Here is a 22,611-nt window from a genome sequence, read left to right on the forward strand (position 1 = left end):
AAGCAACAATGGATAGAGTGATGTGTTACGTCCGAGTATCTGGGACGCTCTCGAGTCCCTTCAAATCTCGGAGAGGGCTACGTCAAGGTGATGGACTTTCTTGTATCTTGTTCAATATTGCCCTGGAAGATGTGATTCGAAGAGCGAGGATCGTTACGAGTGGCACGATCTTCCGAAAGTTCGTACAACTTTTTGGCTTCGCTGACGATATTGATACTGTGACACGTAACCTTGAGAAGATGACGGAAACCTACATCGGACTGAAAGCTGAAGCTAGGCGTATCGGACTGGCCATAAATGCGTCGAAAACAAAATACATGAGAGGAAGTGGCTCTAAAGAAGAAACACTACGCCTCCCACCACGAATATTGATAAACGGTGACGATATCGAGGTGGTTGACGAGTTCGTGTATTTGGGCTCACTGGTGACCGCCGATAATGACACCAGCAGAGAAATTCATAGACGTATTTTGACAGGGAATCGAGCGTACTTTGGACTTAGAAAAACCCTCCGATCGAGAAAAGTACGCTACCGCACGAAATTGATCATCTACAAAACGCAAGACCGGTTGTTCTCTATGGCCACGAGACCTGGACTATGATGGCAGAAGACAAACGCGCCCTCAGTGTTTTCGAAAGAAAGGTACTGAGGACCATCTATATCGGAGTGCAGATGGAAGACGGAACGTGGGACGGCGTATGAATCACGAATTGCAACAGCTGCTAGGAGAACCACCTATCCCGTACGGACAGCTGAAATCGGACGTCTACGATGGGCTGGGCATGTCTTAAGGATGTCGGACGACAGCCCAGTGAAAATGGTTCTTGAATCTAATCCGACTGGTACAAGAAAAAAGGAGCGCAGCGAGCAAGGTGGATCGATCAAGTGGAGGGTGATCTCAGAAGCATCCGTGCCTTGAGTGGATGGCGACGAGCAGCCATGGACCGAGTTATGTGGAGACGTATGCTTGATACAGCAAAGGACACCCCAGGCCTATAGCTGTTTTGTGGATTCTTTTCACGTTTTCATCGGTAACAGCCTCTTTTGGACGTCCACTGCGTTCATCGTCTTCGGTGCTCATATGACCAGTACGAAATTTTGCAAACCACTTACGAATTGTTGCTTCGCCCGGTGCAGAGTCTGGATAACACTCATCAAGCCATTTTTTGGTATCGGCGGCACTTTTTTTCATAAAAAAGTAGTGTTTCATCAACACACGAAATTCCTTTTTTTCCATTTTTTTCACAATAACAAAAGTAACTTCACTCAAAATGTAATATCTCACAAACTAATAATCAGACAGCTGTCAAATTTATACACGTATCTTTTGAAGGTTGGTACTAACTGAAAATGGTATGGATTTAATTCTAGTGGCGCCCTCTCATAGAAACGATACGAACTTTTCAGCCGATCTGTTATGAGAGTAACTATGATGAACTTAACTTTTCATTCAATACCTTTGAAAAGTGATGTCAGGTCCAGGCGCGTATACAGGGGGGGGGGGGGGTTTAGGGGTTCAAACCCCCCCCCCCGAAACAAAAAATTATAACCCATGGGAAACATTGTGATATAAATTGTACATGTGTTGATTTAGCACCATGTTCTAAACCCCCCCCCCCCCCCCCCCCCCCCCCCGAAAATTTTCTCTGGCTACGCGCCTGGTCAGGTCTGTTAATTTTTTCGCGAGATAGAAACCGAAATCTAAATTATCTGATTTGATTTTTGTTTTCATTGCGTATCTAATGCTGTGTTCCTGAAACTTTTATGATAATATTCTCATATCGAAAAGTTTTACGTTCATTTCAAGCAGATAAATCTGGTACAACTTATTTGCAAGTTTCGAACTGTTTGTCTAAAAATGAAGAAAACTGCGCTCACTGACCTAAAATTTCATGAGGCAGTCAACTCAAGACAATGCGGACTGGACAGCTTTTCTGCGAGGTTTTCAATTCGGCTTATCATTTTTTGCCTTGCGGAGAGTAAAATTTCACTATTTTTCCTTCACAAGAGATATACAGCCATTTCGGCATTTTTGAGTCCGTTACAATTATGACAGCCATTTGGAAAATTGTTGATAAGTTCAACAATTGTTTTAGTTACTTCGTTTTTACATGTCGATGTGAAAATTTTGGCAGAGCTTCTATGACTACTAGTGCAACGTGGGCAAGTTGGTGATATGCTGCACATGACATACTTAAAATTGTTCTATAGTGATTTTTTTCGGTATTATCGTAAAACTTAACAGGTTTTACAACTGATTTTAATACATTTAAAAATCTTTTTGAACATATCTAACATAAAAAAACATTTCTAAAACAATTGTAGAACCTCTTGAAATTTCAATAAGTTACATTTGCTACTTGGGGAGTCACGTGGGGAAATCTTTGTGTTTCTCCCTGTAGGTCTGAAATGAGTAAGACGCACTCTTCTTTCAAACAAAACCATCAGGCGGGTTTAATCTGGATAGCGAAATTTTGTATTATATGGCTGGGTGGTATTGCTGAAAGGCGCCGGGTGCTCAAAACCCATTTTGGCCTTCTAAACAGCAGTTATATGAAAGCTTATATGAAAGCTTATCTACTGTATGTCTACCCGCATACACTGGTAATGCCTTGAACTGATGTTGGCTTCACACATACTCACATACATACAAAAAGAGACACTTGAACACTTTATTCGAGTATCCGAAGATAAAAAGGGAATCCGCTGTTGCTATTCACATCATAGAATATTTTCAGCGTAATACAAAAACTCTAGATCAGGTGGGCGAAAAAAACGAATGGATGGGGTGCGATGTGGGTTCATCAAATGGTTTCGAAATTTGATGAAGGTACTTAAAAACGCTGGGAGAAGCATCCTTCAGGTGACGATGAACTATCATTTGCCGGATAAGTAAACTTTCTGAAGAAGCAGATACGTGTGCTTGATGCAGTTTCAGTGGATCAACATTCTTCAAGTTCAGCTTATTTGTCTTCTCCAAACGGTGCTAAATACAGACCAGCGAAGGTTTCGGTCCACGCTGCGAGCAACATTCGATTGATAAAAGACTGCAAATCACCAACTCTAAGCGATTGTGCATTAACTGTATGGGACGTAATCATTTGGCACGAGAATGTCCGTCGATATATCGGTGCAGATCCTGTTTTAAGAAGCATCATTATTTACTTCATCCCGGGTTTCCTGGTTCTGGTTCATCTTCTGCGGCAGGTACAACTGAGAGTGGTGGGTCTCCATCGACTTCTGGGGCTGCGTCGAACTCTTGTGGTTTGGTTTTTAGTTCGGTCGCATCTATATAATCTAACATGACGATGGGTATCACAGGATCGCATATTTTCTTGCTGACGATGATACTGAAGGTGAAGGATAGATAGGGACGAACATATCTCGCCAGGGCGTTACTGGATTCAGGTTCACAGACAAATCTCATGTAAGAAAGACTATGTCAACTTCTCAAACTTCCACGTATCGACAAGAAAGTGGAAATTAGCGGAATCGGATAAACAAGAAGGCATATTTCTTGGGAAGTATCTACGGTTATTAGCTCGCATACGCTAGATTTTTCGTTGCCAATGGAATTTTTGGTTTTGGAGCAGGTAACAGACAATCAGCCATCTACGTCTATGCCATTGGCACATTGGAATCCACCGTCCGATATGGATTTAGGTGATCATGAACTCTACACTTTGCATCCGATTGAATTGGTACTGGTCACAGTTTTATTACGATTTCATCTCATGGATGGTGGTCGGTTACAAATTCTTAGGATCGACATACTCTTCCAGTTTTCATCAACACGGTTTTCGGATGGTTTGCAGCTGGTGAATCCGATTGGAACGGTGGAATACCAACAATTAGATGCACCTTAGCTGTAAAAAAATCGCTGAATAAATCCATCGAAAAACCTCGAACCCAAAAAGAGGAAGATTGTGAACTACATTTCCAGAATGCGGTCAGTCGTGATACAAACGGGCGATATGTAGTGCGTTATCCAAAGCACATGAATTTCCACGAAATGATTGGAGAATCGAAGGATGCAGCAATACGAAAATTTCAACATTTGGAAAGACGGCTGACGAAAGACTCCGAACTGAAGAGGCATTACTGCGAATTCATGCAAGAATATCTAGATCTGGAACATATGAAGCTCATCGGCTCAGTGGACGGTTTGCGGGAGAAACGAAAACCAGTTTGTTATCTTCCTCATTTTCCAGTTTTCAAAGAATCAAGCTCAACAACAAAGGTGTGAGTGGTTTTCTATGGTTCAGCAAAAGCTTCTACGAATTTGTCTTTCAATGATGCGTTTCTTACTGGACCGGTAATACAGGATGATTTGTTAAATCTACTGATACGCTTCCACGAACACGCTGTCGCTTTGGTTGCCGACATAGAAAAGATGTGTCGGCAAATATGCCTACATTCAGAAGACACATCATAACAGAGAATTGTCTGCTGTGAATTTGGAGTTGGTCTGCAATTTTTCCATAGACGTATTGGATTGCTGTAGCAGATAAGACCAACACATCATAATAGTATGCTCGGAAAGCCCGTCAATCACGCCACATCACAGCTAATCAGCAGCATTGAATGTTGTTGGAAGTCACGCGATCAGAGCATTTCCATTGGTGGTAATTAAACTCATTAAATCGTCCCATCATCATTGGTGTCACTACAAATTCTACAAAAGAACTGAACAAATATACTAAACTTATAGGTATAAATTCAGGATGTGTGTATAAGTGCAGGTATTCAACATTATGCTGTCTTGCGATTACATTTTTATCTCTCGTACGAGTATTTTGTTTGTAAATCTATGTATAAGCCAAATAAAAGATTATTTTAATCGTATACTGTACCAAAATAACCGTTTTTGTTATTTCGAACGAAAAGTGAAATACAAAATCGGTGGTTGCATTCGAATGCATCGTTGTTAAATTTAAATGGTATGCTTACAATACATGATACATCGACGTATATTTTGGCCCACTTTAGGATTGATTTTATATTGGCCCACTTTATAAAAATATCCACCAAATGTTGTAATATCTTTGAAAAACCCTTCCGCAATTGGTAGTTCAATGTGATAAGCTTCAAATTGATGCAACATGTGTTACTCAACATCGATTTAATCCATCAAGTTTGTTAAGTGGGCCAAAATATATGAAATGGCCAAAATTTTTTCTAATGATGATTTGGTTCACTGATATATAGATACTTTGGATTACACCATTTCACTCAAGTTTTATTTGACCGAAGGCCCATAATATAAACTAAATGTTTGTTAGAGCCGAATTAAAATTGTTTTGATTTTCCGCTCTTAATCAAGGTTGACGATTCTAGGCATAAAGTTTTGATCTTACAAACCTCGATTTAGATGGGATTCTAAGTCATACAGAGCTCCCTCTGCTCGAAGGTTGAAATTTCTTCTATTTTACTATAAAAAAATACTGCCCTTAATTCTTAGTGGGAAAAAGAGTGTTCAGATGCTAACCATGATTGTGTAAGAATTCCATATACTAGAGAATAATTTGTGTCAAGAAGTGTAGCTATTGGATACATATTTTTGGGTGGTTATCTAGAAAACCTTTACGAATATTGAGGGTGCAAATTAATTTGGTACGTTTTTTGCGGTCAAAACTGCATTTATTTCAAAATGAATTATATATATTTAAGGATTAATCAATGTATCGTCGATCGCTATTTACTACTTTTTCTCACCTCTCACACAATTTTCGAAAAAATGTCTCGTCTTTAGAGGTGATCAAATTCTGAAACCAATGTTTGATTGCTGCGAAAGAAGTAAATTGATGACCTGCCAGATCGTGCTGCATCCATCGAACCAACCTGTAATCAGAAGGAATAATGTCAGGAGAATACGGTGGGTGCGGTAAAATGTCCCACTTGAGCGTTTCCAAATATTCTTGCACGAATTTGGTGACATAAGGCCGAACGTTGTCATGCAGGAGAATAACTTTATCATGTCTTCGCTTGTATTTCGGTCACTCTTCTCGTAATGTACGGCTCCAACGCATAAATTGCAGCCTATGTCGATCACAAGGATCGCCTGGTTGTAGCAGGTCATAGTATACAACATTTTTTTGGTCCTACCAGATGCACAACATGACCATCGAACCATGAATATTCGGCTTTGCTGTTGATGTTGAGGACGACGGGAATAATTAACCTAATATTTTTTCTTCTTCAGATTATCATAGAATATACTTTTTTCATCCCAAGACCCTTTCTTTGTTGCCTTTTGAATAAACTGCTCGCAAGTAAAAAATCGCCATTCAATGTCTCTCGGTTTCAGTTTATAAGGATCTCAACTGCCTTGCTTTTGAATAATTCCTATGGAATTTAATCATACAGAAACTGCTTGTTGAGTCACTTCTAATGACTCTGTTTGTCATCGAGAGTTTTCGGTTGTTCAGAGCAAGGGCTGTCTTTAACGCTAAAATCTACATTCTTGAAACGTCGAAACCATTCTTTACATGATTTAGTATTATCACCATAAACATCCACAAGCATTTGATGCGCTTCAGCTGCCTTTTTCTTCCAAATGAAACAGAAAACTAAAACTTCCCACAATATACTGCTCCGTTAACAAAAAATTGCTGATAATAACCACGGAAAAGTGGTTTTTGCCTTACTCATATAGAAAGGTTATACAATCACTGTGAAAACGGCCTTTTGAACCGAGGCTCGGTGGGCCGTTTATCATGTACCATTCCACTCAGTTCGACAAACTGAGCAAACGTCTGTGTGTTTGTATCTTTGTGTGTATGTATGTGTGTACGTGACAAATAATGTCACTCGATTTCACAGAGATGGCTGAACCGATTTTCACAAACTCAGATTCAAATGAAAGGTATTTCGGTCCCATAGATTGATATTGAGTTTTATCCCGATCCGACTTTTAGGTGTTTTAGTTCTCATGACATTATTTTAATTATCGTCGTTTTAAACGGCAAATTGAGATTTTAATCACTCATTACCCTGTAATGTCGAAACTGCAAACCGTATCGAATTTCAATCTTAACGTGTGACAATCGATTGAACATTCCATGAGATGTCGAAGTAAGTTCAAATTTAGAGATTTTCGTCTTTATTTATGGTACTTCTAGAGCCGGTATTTAGAAACTAGCATAACCCAAAATGATTCGTATGGCCATAAATTAATACGCCAAACAATTTACATCTTCTATATCGGTATGAATTATAAAAATTCATAATCTGTAATTCAAGAATCGGATAAAATTCACCAATTTTGTATGGGACCTTGAGTCCAGATTTGTATTTTGTATGGGACCTGAATTTTTGATTTTGAAGTTCAATTTTGAGAAAATAATCGAGAAATTTTGAGAAAATGATTGAACTTTGAGAAACGATTCGATACTGGAACCGGAATTCTAGAATCGGTGTAGCCAAAATCTGTTAAATTCACCTGAGGAGTGTGTAGACATCTTTGAGAAATTGTAGTGCGAATTAAAATTTGGGGTACATTCCGAATCCAAAAACGAATACCGCTTAAACTGAAATAAATTGTTTTGGTAATCGACTATCCAAATCTGCGAACCCGATAAACCTGATTAATTTATGTGAAATGGACATTTATATACTAATCACCGTGTATCTCCTAAACCAGAAGTCGGATCTGACTTTTTTTTTTGCATAAATATCTGTTTATTAATCTTATTTTTGTGTATTACATCAACATTTTACAGTACAAGTGTTTTGACCCTTTGGCCTTTCATCTTTGTTGTTCATACGATTCGTTATTAATATTAGGTGTTTTAGTTACTCTTGTTCTACATATGTCCATTCCGTTTATCACCGCTTTACGTCTTTCTATAGCATGTCGTGATTTGTCTAAAGAAATTCATTCCGACAATGGAACTAATTTCAAAGGAGCAAAAAATACTCTACTGGCACTATATCATATGCATAACGATAAACCTAGCCATGAAAAATTTATCAATGAATGTGTCAATAGAGAGATTCAATGAAAATTCATACCCGCTCGAGCACAAAATTCCGGAGGGCTATGGGAAGCAGCAGTAAAACCAGCAAACACTTCGTTGATCAAAACGATCGGTCAATGTAAACTATCGTACGAAGATTTCGTCACTCTATTAACGCAGATCGAGGCCAACATAAACACTCGTCCACTTACTCCACTTTCGGAAGGTCCCTCTGAGCTCGACGTGCTAACTCCAGGACATTTCTTTACGGGATCGTCACAGGGAGCATTACCAGATCCAGATTACACTAAAATACACCCCAATCGATTAAAACACTATCAGCAATTACAGCAGCTGATTCAACAACATTGAGTTCGATGGAAAAAAGAGTACCGAAAATAAACAGTCTGCATCAAAAATCTTCAACATCGGTCCAATTAGAAGTAGGCCAGCTAGTTTTAGTGCGAGATGATAATATGTCATCAATCTCTTGGCCACTTGCTAAAATCATCGCCACTTATCCTGGTGAAGACGGTCATTCCAGAGTTGTAACAGTGAAAACTGCAACTGGTGTCTACATGCGCCCAGTATCCAGAATTTATCCCCTTCCTATGAACATCGACATGCAGCCGCAAGAAAATGATCTTCAAAGGGTAGCAGCATTCACTACAAAAGACACAAATTGTTCTACTTAACTGAATTTTAAAGGATTTAGCTCTGAAAAAAAAGTTAACATATGTGTAAATATAAATTTGTAAACAAATTTAGGTGGCCGGCTACTGTTTACGTATAGAATAAAGAGAGAAGCGAAACTGTTATACAAGTAACAATCCTCTTCGATAAGTTAGGTTGAATGATTTCTAAATGAGCCGCTATGCGCAGAAAGTCAAGAACTGTACACGCAAGGTAGAATACTCGACCAACACATTGTATACCAATACATCATAATCGGTTATGTTTTAGTAAATCAATTCAGTTCATTGCGACAGGTCGGCCATCAACCCCCAAGTGCAAATTGTGGTAATAAAGTAGTGTAGAGTATTAATTAGTAAAATATAGTTTAATTAAGTAAAAATGTGAAATCATATACTTACCTGTTGCTGCGATTCTCGTCTTTGGTTGGCTATCCGCATAGGAGTTACTTACCTGTAGCTGCACTTTCCTGTTGACACCTCACTGCAGTTGAGACCTGAAAAAAAGGTACGAAAAACAGGAGAACTGTTCGCATATTTGGCCTCGGACGTTTTTTCAAACCGGAACACACCAAGGTAAGGCCAAAACAGCGACGGTCAATTCAGGCATTCAATTTGAAACCCAAATGCTCTTATAATTGATTCTCGCGCCTATTGGTAAATTGTTCATTCATTGTTACAGATCAGAATCTTGTGCATGCTGAGTGAGATATTTATTGTGATGGGCTGACCACCTATACATCTATGCATATTCTTAAAAACTCTAATATTCCGATATATGGAAGTTCCCATAAACAATACGAGTAGTAAGAATTAAGCTATTCATAAAAATACATTACAATTTCATGAGTTCACGTATTCGATCAGTTCGTATTATGAATCTCCAAAAAAGACTTTTTTTATATTCTTATGTATTACAAGTTTACAAATTCAAACAGCCAAAACCGAGCAGATTCTATTGAATTTTGTTTTATTGTATCCTCTTATTTTTAATTAATGATTTATACATTGCTTCATGTTTTAGATACAACAGTTTACCGAACATGTTTTGACAATTCCCAAAAAGTACCCTCGAAAAAACATAAATTCGTATTATTTTCGTTACAAATTGAGAATATTTCGTATCAGTTGATTCGTTTGACATGGTAAGTAAAATTATGGCAACGCGCGTCGTTGCCATAATTTGACTTACTGTTTGATGAAAAATTCAATTATTCCATTTTTTTGTAAAATTCGACATAAATGTATTTCTATTAGGTTTGTTATCTTTATTCATAATAAATTCTATACTCCTGCTCAAACTACAGAAAACTTTTCCGATGTGTGGAAAAGAATGTCAGTTTTATTCGTATTCACGTCATTCACCCGATCAACATATCGTATCTAGAAAGAAGGAATTCTTTTTAATACTTGTTAGAAAACTTTTTGTTTAACTACTAACGAGACCAGATGGCGTTTCGTTATAAATATGGTAGGGCTTGACGATCGGGCAGTTATATCTCTGACATAATCCAACCGTTATTTTAACGCGCAATTTCCTCAGAGAGAACCGATTTTTACACGCCTAGTTTCGTTGGATTATTGATCAAGTTTGAATATCAGATAGCTGTCACTTATGTTTCCGGAGATATTTTGAAATAAGTGACGTAACCAAATAAACGCGTTGTGTTTTTTAAAGAAGAATTTCGAAAATCCAATTCTTGCCACTTCTGATTTTGAAGGTATGAAATAAAAGTGACGTAACCGACTAGCTGCACATTTTCAATCGGCGAAAATTTCTCGAAGATGACTCAACGAAATTAGATAAACTTAAGCTTATTTGAAATCTGACAATATCAATCAAATTTGAAGAGCTTATGACGAACATTTCTCTTTCGAGATATGTAATCTTATATGTGACGTAACCGACAAATCCTAATGTTTCTCAATGCAACAAAAGTTCTCGTAGACGAACGAAATGATTTCGAAATACTTAGACTCAGATCGGTTTCACATCTCATCCAATTCAGTCGATAAAACAATACCGCTTACGTTCGGGACAGAAGAAACCAAGTGCAGTATTGTGTAGTGAACAATAGAGCGACCTCGAAATGAGTGAACCAAACGAACAAAAGCTACCGCCGACACGAAACAATACAATTGTTGTTGACTTCAGGCAGTGCAAAATTCGACCTTCGATACGAGAACTTGAAAGTTTGTTTAAGGAGCAAATGCATCTTGACATTAAACGTGTGCATTTACTTCAATGCAATAAAACAAATAATGTTGTTTACATCCAGTTTTATAAAAAGTTAGATGCAATTCAATTCGCAAAAGACAATAACAATGTGCACTATGTGGAGCACGAGAACGTTAAGTGCAGCATTCCAGTATATATGGAAGATAGTGCTATAGAAGTGCGTGTGCATGATCTTCCCTCAAGCGTCACCGATTCTTATATTCGCAAAACTATGTTCCAATACAGAGAGATTCTTTCTATCGAAAAAGAAAAGTGGAAGAATTTTTTCCCCGGTATTTTAAATGGCGTACGTTTATTACGCATACACTTGAAGAGGTCTATACCTTCTTATGTGATTTCCGGTCAAGATACAAGAATTCCGTGCAAATCACTTGTTACCTATGACAATCAGATGGCCACATGCCAATATTGCCAAAAAGCTGTTCAGTACGGTAAGCCATGTGATAAACCGGACAAGGAGACAACTACACCAAAGGACAACGGTGCTTCCTTCACACCAACCCTAAGCAACCCCAGTACACCTATGACAGTCATCAGTGAAGCATCCCCTTGAACGAAACCATCCAACGTATCCCCTATAGAACAAAGTACATCAGCTGCAGTTAACAACTTACCATCCAACCAACCAGCAACTGCAAACAATGTACAACAAAGCGCATTTACAGCAACTAGCAACGAAATCTACAACAATACCACGATGCGGCAATGGATGACGAGACGAACCACGAACGAAGTTCCCCCTTAATCCTCGCAGGAGGGAAATGGAAGGGTGACAACGAGATCCAACTCAAAAAAAAAATTATTTTAAAAAACGGCTCAATCGGCCACGTAAAGCTTGTACGCAAATAGGCCTGAATAAAAATATCTTTTAAATAAAACAATACTTAGACTCGTTCGAAATCGTCTTTATGTTTATTTAATCAGCTCACAATACTAACGAGCCGACGATAGAATCATACAAATGGGGCAAACCGGATCGGATGTGGTTATCAAATACTATCGCATTTTGTTATTTTAAATAACACAAAACGTATCTGAATTTGATATAAACTCACCATATTTAACGGAACGAATATTTAAGCAAAAATAGTTTTTAGTTGGGTTATGAGCCACTAAATACAGTGAGTGTAAAATTTTTACACTCAATAATTATCTCACTTAAATTGTGAAAACAATCATTAAACATATAACACTAGGAGTCTCCAAGGTTCCGTTAAAAATCGGTTTTCTTACAATTCTATATCCTCTCTATAGAGAAAGGGAATAACTCAAAATATTTTAAGGTTTTGTCCAATATTTAATTACAAAATGATTCAAACCTGAATTTTTAGCTGGGTGCTATATTGTTTTACTTTTTCCGTCATTTTAGATATTACGTTCGCATGTAATGGTTCGAGTTGGTGGTGGCTGGGATACACTCTCACATTATTTGGACAAACATGACCCATGCCGATGCAAAGCACAGCATCGGTCAACTGTTGCAGCTAGGTTATTGACTAAAACAAATAACTCGGCCTATGGAATAGAACTTCACAAGGCACAAGTTTTTTATGACAGGTAAGTTGCAAAGAATAATTTTCACTTAACAAACAAGAATCAATTTGTCCAAGATTCCATAATTCTACACTCTCATACAACGTATTTTTCAATAATTCTACTTTGCACATCATTTCCTATATTATTTCGACTTGGAAGACATGTGGTTTCGGTAGAATCTCGTCATATATTACTTATTCATATTTTGATATGAGTTCAATTACTATGAATATGGATATCTATTGTAACATTACCGAGCCGATCCAATACCGGGGTATTATGAGCTGGATTAAAATTTTATGGGTCGACCGTTTCTCGTATGGTTCTCGATTCGAACTCGATCATCGCGCTTTGTTCGAGTTCACTCGAAAAAGTAGGATAAAGCGTTATAATATGTCCCTCTAATGGAAATAATGAGATATCTAAATGTATTACAGGGCCGCTATTACAGAGGGGCAGTGGGGGCTCGTGTTCTTGTTGTGGCTTTCGTTCTAAAACTTTTATATAGTTGGTTCAATAGTTCAACTAATAATGCTTTATTGAAAAGTTTTCAGACTTAAACTAGCCTACTGCCTGTTCTATAATGTATATAAAGGTGGGAGGAGCCAGTTGCAATTCTTTCGTTAAATAAATTGTTAGCGGGAGAGAGGAGAAAGAGAGAGGGAAAGAAATGTCGCCTAGGCAGATAGTGTGGGAAGCTAGCTTAACTTGCTGTGTGCAGCATATGTTGCAACACGGCTGGCTAGCATGGGAACTTATACCGTTTTGCAATCGGCTCTTGGGAAATGTAACGATTGTTTGGGATTTTGGTGCATGTTCGATTTTAGTTTATGATCCGTGATCAGAGAAGGATTGGTTAACGATCGTGTGAATATTGGAATCTGGGAAAGTATTTCGTTTGGGTTAGTCGGATCAATATTATCATGTTACATCACCCTCCTTTTGGTTGAATGATGTAACGTAGTGTAATCATTCAAATGTCATCGAACTGGCTTCCTAACATGATCAATGGATAGTGTATGTCGTAGTGTGTTGTGTATCTGCTGTATGTAATCTACTGTATGTGTGGTTTGATTGGGGTTGTATGTGTGTCATAAAAATATATATAATTTTTTTTTCACCCTTTACAAGTCTGTTTTTGTGTACTATCATTCGTTGTTTTGTTATGTTGTTTTCGATTTCGCAATTTACATCAAAAACATTTATTATGGTGTACGGTCTAATATAAAATAAATCAAGTTTTTGTTTTTGTGTACTATCATTCGTTGTTTTGTTATGTTGTTTTCGATTTCGCAATTTACATCAAAAACATTTATTATTGTGTTACAGTCTAATATAAAATAAATCAAGTTTCTTCCTATTTTCGTTTTGTAAATACACTATTTCTCCTATTTGTACTTCTAGTGCGTTATATGGATATTTGAGTTTTTGCATCTGGAGTTTTTACTTTCACTTAATCTTTGTTTTGCTATTACGTTAGATTTTTCCAGTTTGTATTTGAGTTTGTTGTTGTAAAGGTCAAGATTGTAAACGGGGGTCGTTATCTTTGGGTAATTTTCTTGCAGTAATTTGGCTGTAATTCCAAAGACTAATTCGTATGGTGTAAATTGATGCTCCGAATGTGGTGTAGTGTTGTAGGTAAATGCGTAATATGGTAACCAGTCATCCCAGTCTGATTGATGTTCATTGACGAAAGATCGCAGATATTCGTTTAGGCATCTGTGATTTATCTCCAATGATCTAATAGTCTGTGGATGATAGGCTGTTGCAAAATTTTGTTTGATTTGTAAGTATTTGCATACTTTCTCAAGTACTTCATTTTTGTACTCGGTTCCTTGGTCGGATTTTAATTCCAAAAATTTTCCATGTATTAGTATGAATTTTTCTACTAAGTTTTCAGCTATTGTGTTTGCTTCTTTGTTTTGGATGGGTATTATTGCAATGTATTTTATTCACATTGTATAGTTATTGCATAGCGGTTGTTATTGTTGGATTTGGGTAATGGACCTTTGTATCTATTGATATTATTTCGAATGGTTTTGACGGTGTGTTGGTTATTATTTGTTTTTCTTTAGTGTGTTTAAAAATTTTATTCCTTTTCCACGACTCACAGGCCTTTATGAATCGTGAAATAGTTCCTTTCATACTTTTGAAATTGTAATATACTCTTATTTTGAGGTACAGACGATGCTGTCCTACATGTCCTCCCGTAGGGGTTTCGTGATAATTTTTTTAAAGATCCTGTATCTTGCCAGGTTCACTGATGAACTTGGGTGGATGATACACTATTATTTGTATGTTTTTATTCGTTTGTTGTACTAACGTTTTGAATATATTTATGGGTACCCTTTTAAATATTGCTTCTTCTGTCGATATTGCCTCTTTATTTATTTTCATTTTTGTCATTTCTTGTTCTAATGTTGAAAGTATGAGTTCTAGAGCTCTTCTTTCATTTACATTCTACAGTAATTCTTAACTTAGGTAAGGTTCTCGTTTCAGTCCGGTTTTCGTTCGTATAGATAACGAGGTGATCAGTCTCTTTATCTTTTGTCGTTGGTAACGTGTCTGTCACAGTTGTCTGTTTATTGTTGAAATTGCTGTTCTTAATATTGTTGTTATTATTAATATTATCATTTAATTTTGTCATGACTCTTGGGTTGACTCTAAATACGTTGAGGGCTTTCAATTCATCGGAGGTTGTAATAATTCTGGATAATGCATCTGCCGTAGCGTTCAGCAATCAGGAATTAGAACAAGTTGGCTCAAATGGCACGTTCCCCTTGATATTTAGAGATTTGTGCCTTGCCATCAATTGGTTTTTAGCATCATTTTCCCGGTATATAAGAGGGAAGGATTGAAATGAAATGGGTTGGACTAGGAGGATGAGAAAAATTGACGACACAAAAACACATAAAAGCAGAAGTAAATTCTGCACCCCTTAAGGATGCTGAACAATCTGCTGGGGATCACATTTAGTGGAAGCAGAAGTAAATTCTGAACCTCTACGAGGTCCCAAACAGTCTGCTGTTAATAAAACCTCCAACCTCCGAGAGGATTTAGAGATCTTACAAAAGCGACACCATTCTGCACTCCCGGAAGAATGCAGAACGATTCGCAGTATGTACGAGCAGAAGTAAATTCGGTACCCCTAAAGGATGCCAAACAATCTGCTAAACCCTATCTAAGGTGAATACAGAAAGGATTCATTCACTCCAGGAAGAACGATGAACCCTTCTAACTACAGCTCCTTACCAGATTGGGTGAGAAACAAGAGAATATCCATTAATGTTAGCTCCGCATACACAGACTCAACCATGCATGGAGAACCAAAAATCCGGATACGTAGTTGCGTCAATGCGGGACAGTTACATATCAGATGATATGAAGTACCATAATCGCATTCACACAAATCACACGAATAATACTCGTGTTGAATAGTAGCCATGTGATAATTGAGTTTGCAATGTCCAGTCAGAGCTCTAACCAGAATACTGCAATGATGATTGAAGAAATGCAGTAGACACTTTGACATTTTCAGATTTAAATCTGGTAGAAATGCTTTTGTCTGAGCGCAAGTTTTCAAGCTGCGCCAGTAGCTGGCATGTTTGGATGCAGCCCAAGAACGAATCTTGTGCTTTATCCAACTAGTTGAAAGTGGTAAAGCTGGTTCAGGACCAACGAAATCGTTGCACCAGCTCTAGCCAACTCATCAGCCCATTCATTTCCAGCAAAATACCAGAATGTCCGGGTACCCATAAGAAGTAAACAGCATTTGAAATCCTGAGGTCTTCAATTCCATCATATCAGAACTTCTCAAATGATATGGTGAGCATTTATGTCACTGCCGATTACAAGCGGTAAATCACTTTTGCAGCAGTATGATACAACCTTTTTGAAGTCATCGCTCGGCGAAGGTTGGTTATGCGGAAAATATGCCGAACAATAGACATATTTTCTGTCGATGCCATCAATAGTCATACCAACTGTGACAGCACAAATATCCCGAGTTGTGAGCTCCGATATGAGAAAAACATCGAGTGCACTATTTGCAAGTATGCATGCTCGAGGCATTTCACGTGGATTAGTCATACCGTTCTTGTTGAAGGCAACAAAAACTGGGTTTAACAATTTTCCAATGTAGAAGTTTCCCTTTTGTAAATATGGTTCTTGAACCAAAGCTATAGAAGCTTTACCTTCTTGCAGAAGTCTGGATAGATTTATAGTTGCTGTACGTTTATGCTGGAGACACTCCATCTCCAGCACTTATCGTACAACAACTAGAAGAAACCAAACATATTGGCTTATAATCGCCTACAGCGAACCATGTAAGGATTTTTTTAAATGTTTTAATCGTTTAAATCCCACGAGTTGCGAAGAAAGAAGTCGTCCACTGTGTCAGAGCTTCGCTTAACACAGTAGGGGAAAACCACAAGATATTCCGTTCACGACTGCATTATTTAACCACCTGCAGCCATTCAGTCATCGGCACGGAAATACACCTTGACTTAGGAGTTCCTATTTTTGTGGCCTTTTGCAACATGGAACAGGAAACCAGTGGATCAATTTTTGGTGAAAAATAATTCCGCCGGATGCCACACGGCTGACCTGTTTGGTGGACTTATACCAACGGTACAGGTGTACCATAGTGTTATTCCTAGTCAGTTGGGAAACCGCTACCGACACTACACGGCTATCTAGGCTGCTCAGACAGGGAAGTTGACATTGATGGTCAACTTCCATGGATGGCCGAGCAGCCAAAGGTATGTATTTTCTACAGTAATTCTTAACTTAGGTAAGGTTCTCGTTTCAGTCGGGTTTTCGTTCGTATAGATGACGAGGTGATCAGTCTCTTTATCTTTTGTCGTTGGTAACTTTTCTGTCACAGTTGTCTGTTTATTGTTGAAGTTGCTGTTCTTAATATTGTTGTTATTATTATTATTATTATTATCATTTAATTTTGGCATGGCTCTTGGTTTGACTCTAAATACGTTGAGGGCTTTCAATTCATCGGAGGTTGTAATAATTCTGGATAATGCATCTGCCGTAGCGTTGCTTTTTGCATTAATATATTCTATGTTGAAATCAAATTCTTCTAAACCCAATCTCATTCTTGTTAGCTTAGAAGTAGGGTTTTTCATGTTAAATAGATATACTAGAGGTTGGTGGTCTGTCCATAAATTTTCTTCCATATAAGTAAGGCTTAAAGTAATTTATTCCCCAGTGTATTCCTGTTAGTTCTTTTAGTATTGTTGATTTGTTCTTTTCTTTGGGGGTGAAGCTTTTGTTCGCAAAGGCTATAGGTAAGTCGTTTCCGTTTGAAGCGTCGGTTGTGAGTATAAAGGGTAGTGTGAAATCTGGGTATTGAAGTAATTTAGGTGACATTAGGTATAGTTTTAATGTGTTAAAAGCGTTTTGGCATTCATTAGTCCAAACGAATTGTTTGTTTTTCTGAAGGAGTTGATTGAGAGGGTGTGCTACCGTTGCGAAATTTGGTACGAATTTACGTTAATAATTGCAGAAAGCTACAAATCGTCTAGTGCCGTCGCTGTTTTTCGGTATCGGATAGTTGCCGATGGCGTCATATTTTGTACTGTCAAGTAGTATTCCTTTATCTGTAATTTTATGTCTTTGTGTGGGTTTAATTTTAGGTTGTATTTTCTAATTCTTTCAAAAACTTTTGTTAAATTTTGTAAATGGTGTTGGATGGAACATCCTACACTATAATATCGTCAATGTAAACGAATGCATGTTCTGGTGTAAGTCCAGCCATGGGAATTGTCATCATTCTAATATTTACTCCGAAAGGTAAACGTGTGAATTGGTAGTGTCCGCTTTGCGTTGAAAAGGCTGTAAATTTTCTTGAGTTATTTTGTAAAGCTATTTGGTGAAATCCTGACATTAAATCTAGTGTCGAAAAGTATTTCGCTCTACCAAGCTGATCCAAAATTGTATCAATTCTTGGTAAAGGAAATTTGTCTGCTAGTATTTTTTGTTTAGTTGTCTAAAATCTACCACAAGTCTCCTTTTTGGTTGCGTCGTTTGATTTTTTTGGTACTAGGAGAATGGGGCTATTGTAGGGCGATATAGAAGGTTCTATAATTTTGTCGTTCAGCATTTTATTGACATGTGTTTCTATTTAGTCGTGTTGTCAATGAATCGTTTTGTATGTACGAATGTAGACTGGAACGTTATCGTTTAGGTTGATATTTTGGTTATAGAAGTAATTGATCGTCAAGGGTTCATCTGGAGTAGAAAATATATCTGTAAATTTCAATACTAGATTCCTTAATTCCTTTTGTGCGTACGTAGGTACGTTGTTCATGTCTATTTCGTTCAAAAGTTTAAGGTTTCGTGTTTTGTTCAAAGGGTTATTGTTAAATTTCATTATATTGTAATTCGCTAAAGGTTCCATTTCAGGTTTAATTTCTAAGTTGGATATATTTACAGGTGATTTTCTTGTGTTCATGATTTTTATGTAAGGGTTTTGTGGGGATATGATAGCGTTTCCACAGAAAACTCCTGGTTCAATTTCCTGCGAAAAGATTACCATGTCTTCTGTTATAGTTTGATTACTTAATTTTCTAATCACTTCGCTTCGTTGTGGAATAATACAGTTTTCATAACCTTTATCTTCTATAGGTATAGATACATTTAAATTATTTATAGTAAAATTCAATAACCAGTATTCATAATCGATCTGGCATTTGTGGGAGATGAAAAAGTCTCTGCCCAATATGCCATCTGTTTGAATAGGAAAATCTGGTCCAACTAAATGAAATTGATGTCTAGTGGTTACGTTATTTCTGAACATTAGTTCTGTTTCGGTTATTGCGATAGTATCTATTTCTCCATCTGTCTTCAGTTAGTTTTGTTCTTACTTTTCTATTCACTATTTGGTTAGGTATTATTCTATTTGCCTTAAAAATTGAAATATCTGCTCCGAAATTTATCAATAATGTACAAATTGAGTTTGTCATCCGCACTCCGACCTTGATGAAGTTAGGAGCGCTTAGATTTAAAGTCAACACATCGGTCTTAATCGGTTGGTTCTGCTGTTGTGGTTGTTGCCGCTCACTCGGTGCATTGACTGGTACGGCTGTTTGCATTTGCATTGGATGTACATACGGTAATGGCTCGGACCCTGCTACAAAGACATTCTGCCAATCGTGCTGAAATCGACTTGACCCATATCGAGTTTGTTGAGGTTGGTAATGTCCACGGCCTCGATTATTATTGTTATACTAGCTGAATTACCCGGCGTTGCTCGGAAATGTTTCGTGAAGGGAAGGCCGAAAAAAATTCTCGAAGTTGTCGTGCTCAGTGAAATACTCTTGTAGTGAAACATAACTTAGACGGAAACCCGATCGAACAATACTCCGTTCATGACTGCGAATGATCAGTGTCCCATCTCAGATCTCACAATAATCATAATTTTCATGGTATTCTCGACATATTGGGTCAGTTTTATATTTGAACCCTTTTGTTAGGAACATTTAAAACACCTTTCTCTTTATAAATACCTTCTTAGTAACCTCCGAGTTTCATATCTATATGTGCTTGTAACGTACTTCCGTACTTCCTCGTCACAATCTTTCTACAATACCTTTGGCTTCTATGGATATAATCACTTGCTACTCCCTCCTCTTTATAAAAATTTTATGACATTATGAATTGTTCAAAATTTTCCATCTGATAATGATTATTTTATAACGAAAGGTTGTTCACCATCATAACTACATTCGTACTATAGAATGACGTTTGTATATAATTTCTTTTACCAATGTTTTAACCATTTTGGTCGTTCATCGGAGAGGAAAACCTATAGAATAATAATTCAGTTAATACAAATGTTGTTGTAATCCTATTTCCATCATCTTGAGTCGACAGTTTTCTCAATTTACATAATAAAATGCACATTGATTGTATGATTTCGTCAATTTAGATCAATGTTGAGAATACTCATTACCCCTTCCTCTTGTGAATATTTTGATGAACCTCTCTCAGTTGCTAGAAATATACTGTACTCGTAAAGAAGTACCAATTTTTCGTAAAACCCGATCAATTTTCCCTTACACTATCCATGTTCTCTCTCACCCTCAAAATAACCTTATAATCTATTTTGATTTAACTTCCTTTTTGTCAGTGAACTTACTACAGATCTCCTCCATGATTACCTTGAGTAGTGTATCTGTGCTTTTCAAAAAATATCGATTCCCACCTTTGGTACATGTGCCCAACTTGGTGGCGATTCGTTTAGTTGTTTCGTAGTTATGCTGAAACTTAAATACACTCGCGTTCATAGACAGATAAAGATTATTTTCCCTTAGCTCTTTGAATTCCCCGGCAAAATGGAACCAGATCCTTTGAAATTATTCAAAGAAAAATACGACCTTAAAATTTTTGCCACTCTCTTGTTTTATAAAATATGGGAGATTAAAATTTATTTTCAAAAACCCCTCCTTCTAGTCTAAATGTCGATTCTATTCAAATTTCGTCATTGACCATCTCCCCCCATGTTAAGGACACTTCCTAAAAACTTTCCTCACTGAAAATGTCCTAGTTGCTACGCTCTCTCCCCTATAAAAATACCCTTACAACTATCTCTGAAGAGCAAAAAGCAGCTATGCCAAGTGTGATAGCAATTCGTGCAATAGTTCCGGAGTTATGCCGTTACAAACATTGCACTTCTTTTGTAGAGGCACTTACTACACCCTCTACTAACAGAATATCCTTATAATCTTATCTAAGTTGTGCAAAAAGTGTCTTCAAAAAGTACCGATTCTCGGCAAATTAGATAATGTTTTTAATGACCACCTTTGTTAAGGACACTTGCTACGCTCCCTCCCCCTCATGGAAATATTTTTATAACCATATCTGAAGAGCAAGTAGTACATGTACCAGGTTTAATAGCAATCCGTTAAGTAGTTTTGAAGTTATGCCATTACAAACATTACACCCCCCCCCCCCCTTTTTAAAGGCACTTGCTGCAAATACAAATAATAATACCCCTATGTCGCATATAAAAGGATCACTTTTTCTTGGTTCACCAAATAAACTAGTTGGCCTAGTCCATTCTTCTGTTTTGACACGATAGTTTGAAAATGTTCAAAAGGGAATTATCTGGCAACGCACCATCGAAGTTGCTAAGAAACAAGATTAGTTTGTTTTTCTTACTGTGCTGTGAACGTGAGGCTGATTCTGCTTTCCGTATAATCTAAAAAATTGAACATTTAAGTATTAAGTGTCATTCTACAGCACCTCTTCACCTGATATGAACTACATTTTTTTAGTTTAGAGTTTTAAGAATGCCATCATCTTATGAGCCGAGAATCATTAAAAACTAGTGATATCTACAGAATCCCCTCGGATTGAGCGAAAGCTAATATAGAAGGTCAACATATATGTACTTTATGTTCATCGGTCCTGAAAACGCATAAAGGAAGGCATATACTACTATTACTCGTAGCGCGGATAAACCACGAACGATTGCATAAAGTTTCTAGTGGCCAGAGAATTAATTTTTATTAGGATTTTTTCCGGCTAGTGACTTAATTTTGTCACAATACGATGTTTGCCGTGAGCTAACACATGATTGTATATTTCCAGAGAAATGGAAGATAGTTGTAATTGGTGTAGAGATCTGCGAATAATCTTACATTCATATGAATTTACTGACGATTATCTGAATCTTACGTTAGCAAACATGCGATTCAACACACTATAAGCGATGATACCACATTTAAAATTATTATTTGAATTATAAACTCACCAAAATAACCAAACACTTGTCTTAATTAACATTGAATATTCGTCTGAGACTCGCTTCCGTCTCGTTTGAAGAGTCATGCATCGGTCATACAAGATAATGTGGAGTATCACTCCTGGAAGGTCTAACTAAAGGTCTATTCAAACCTTTCTGATCCGGTTCAGTGCTGGTACAGTTCTGTTTACGGACGGAAATATTTTTTCACACGTTTCACTACGTGTATTCACAATTATCCGGCTTAGTACCGACACAAAACGGTACCGGACAAGTGTGAATACACGCATTTAAACGTTTGGGAGAATATTAGCTTTCATGCACGGAACTGTGCTGGCACTGAACCAGTCCGGAAAGGTTTGAATAGGCCTTAAACATTATTTATCAAAACTGTTGACTTGAATTCAAAAGCTATAGTGAAATCA

General features: G+C 37.3%; 1 protein-coding gene across 6 annotated transcripts in view; it reads left to right on the top strand.

Annotated features, from left to right (window-relative positions):
- LOC131429404 (GAS2-like protein pickled eggs) overlaps window positions 1-22,611 on the top strand; it is a 556,322-nt gene that overhangs the window by 371,754 nt on the left and 161,957 nt on the right. For all 6 annotated transcript variants that reach the window (XM_058593488.1, XM_058593485.1, XM_058593486.1 and 3 more), the window contains one exon: window positions 12,260-12,447. In XM_058593488.1, the coding sequence (XP_058449471.1) occupies window positions 12,260-12,447 (188 nt within the window). The remainder of the gene's footprint in view (window positions 1-12,259; window positions 12,448-22,611) is intronic.

Source organism: Malaya genurostris, chromosome 2 (genome assembly GCF_030247185.1).
Source record: "Malaya genurostris strain Urasoe2022 chromosome 2, Malgen_1.1, whole genome shotgun sequence".
Classification (NCBI taxonomy): Eukaryota; Metazoa; Arthropoda; class Insecta; order Diptera; family Culicidae; genus Malaya; species Malaya genurostris.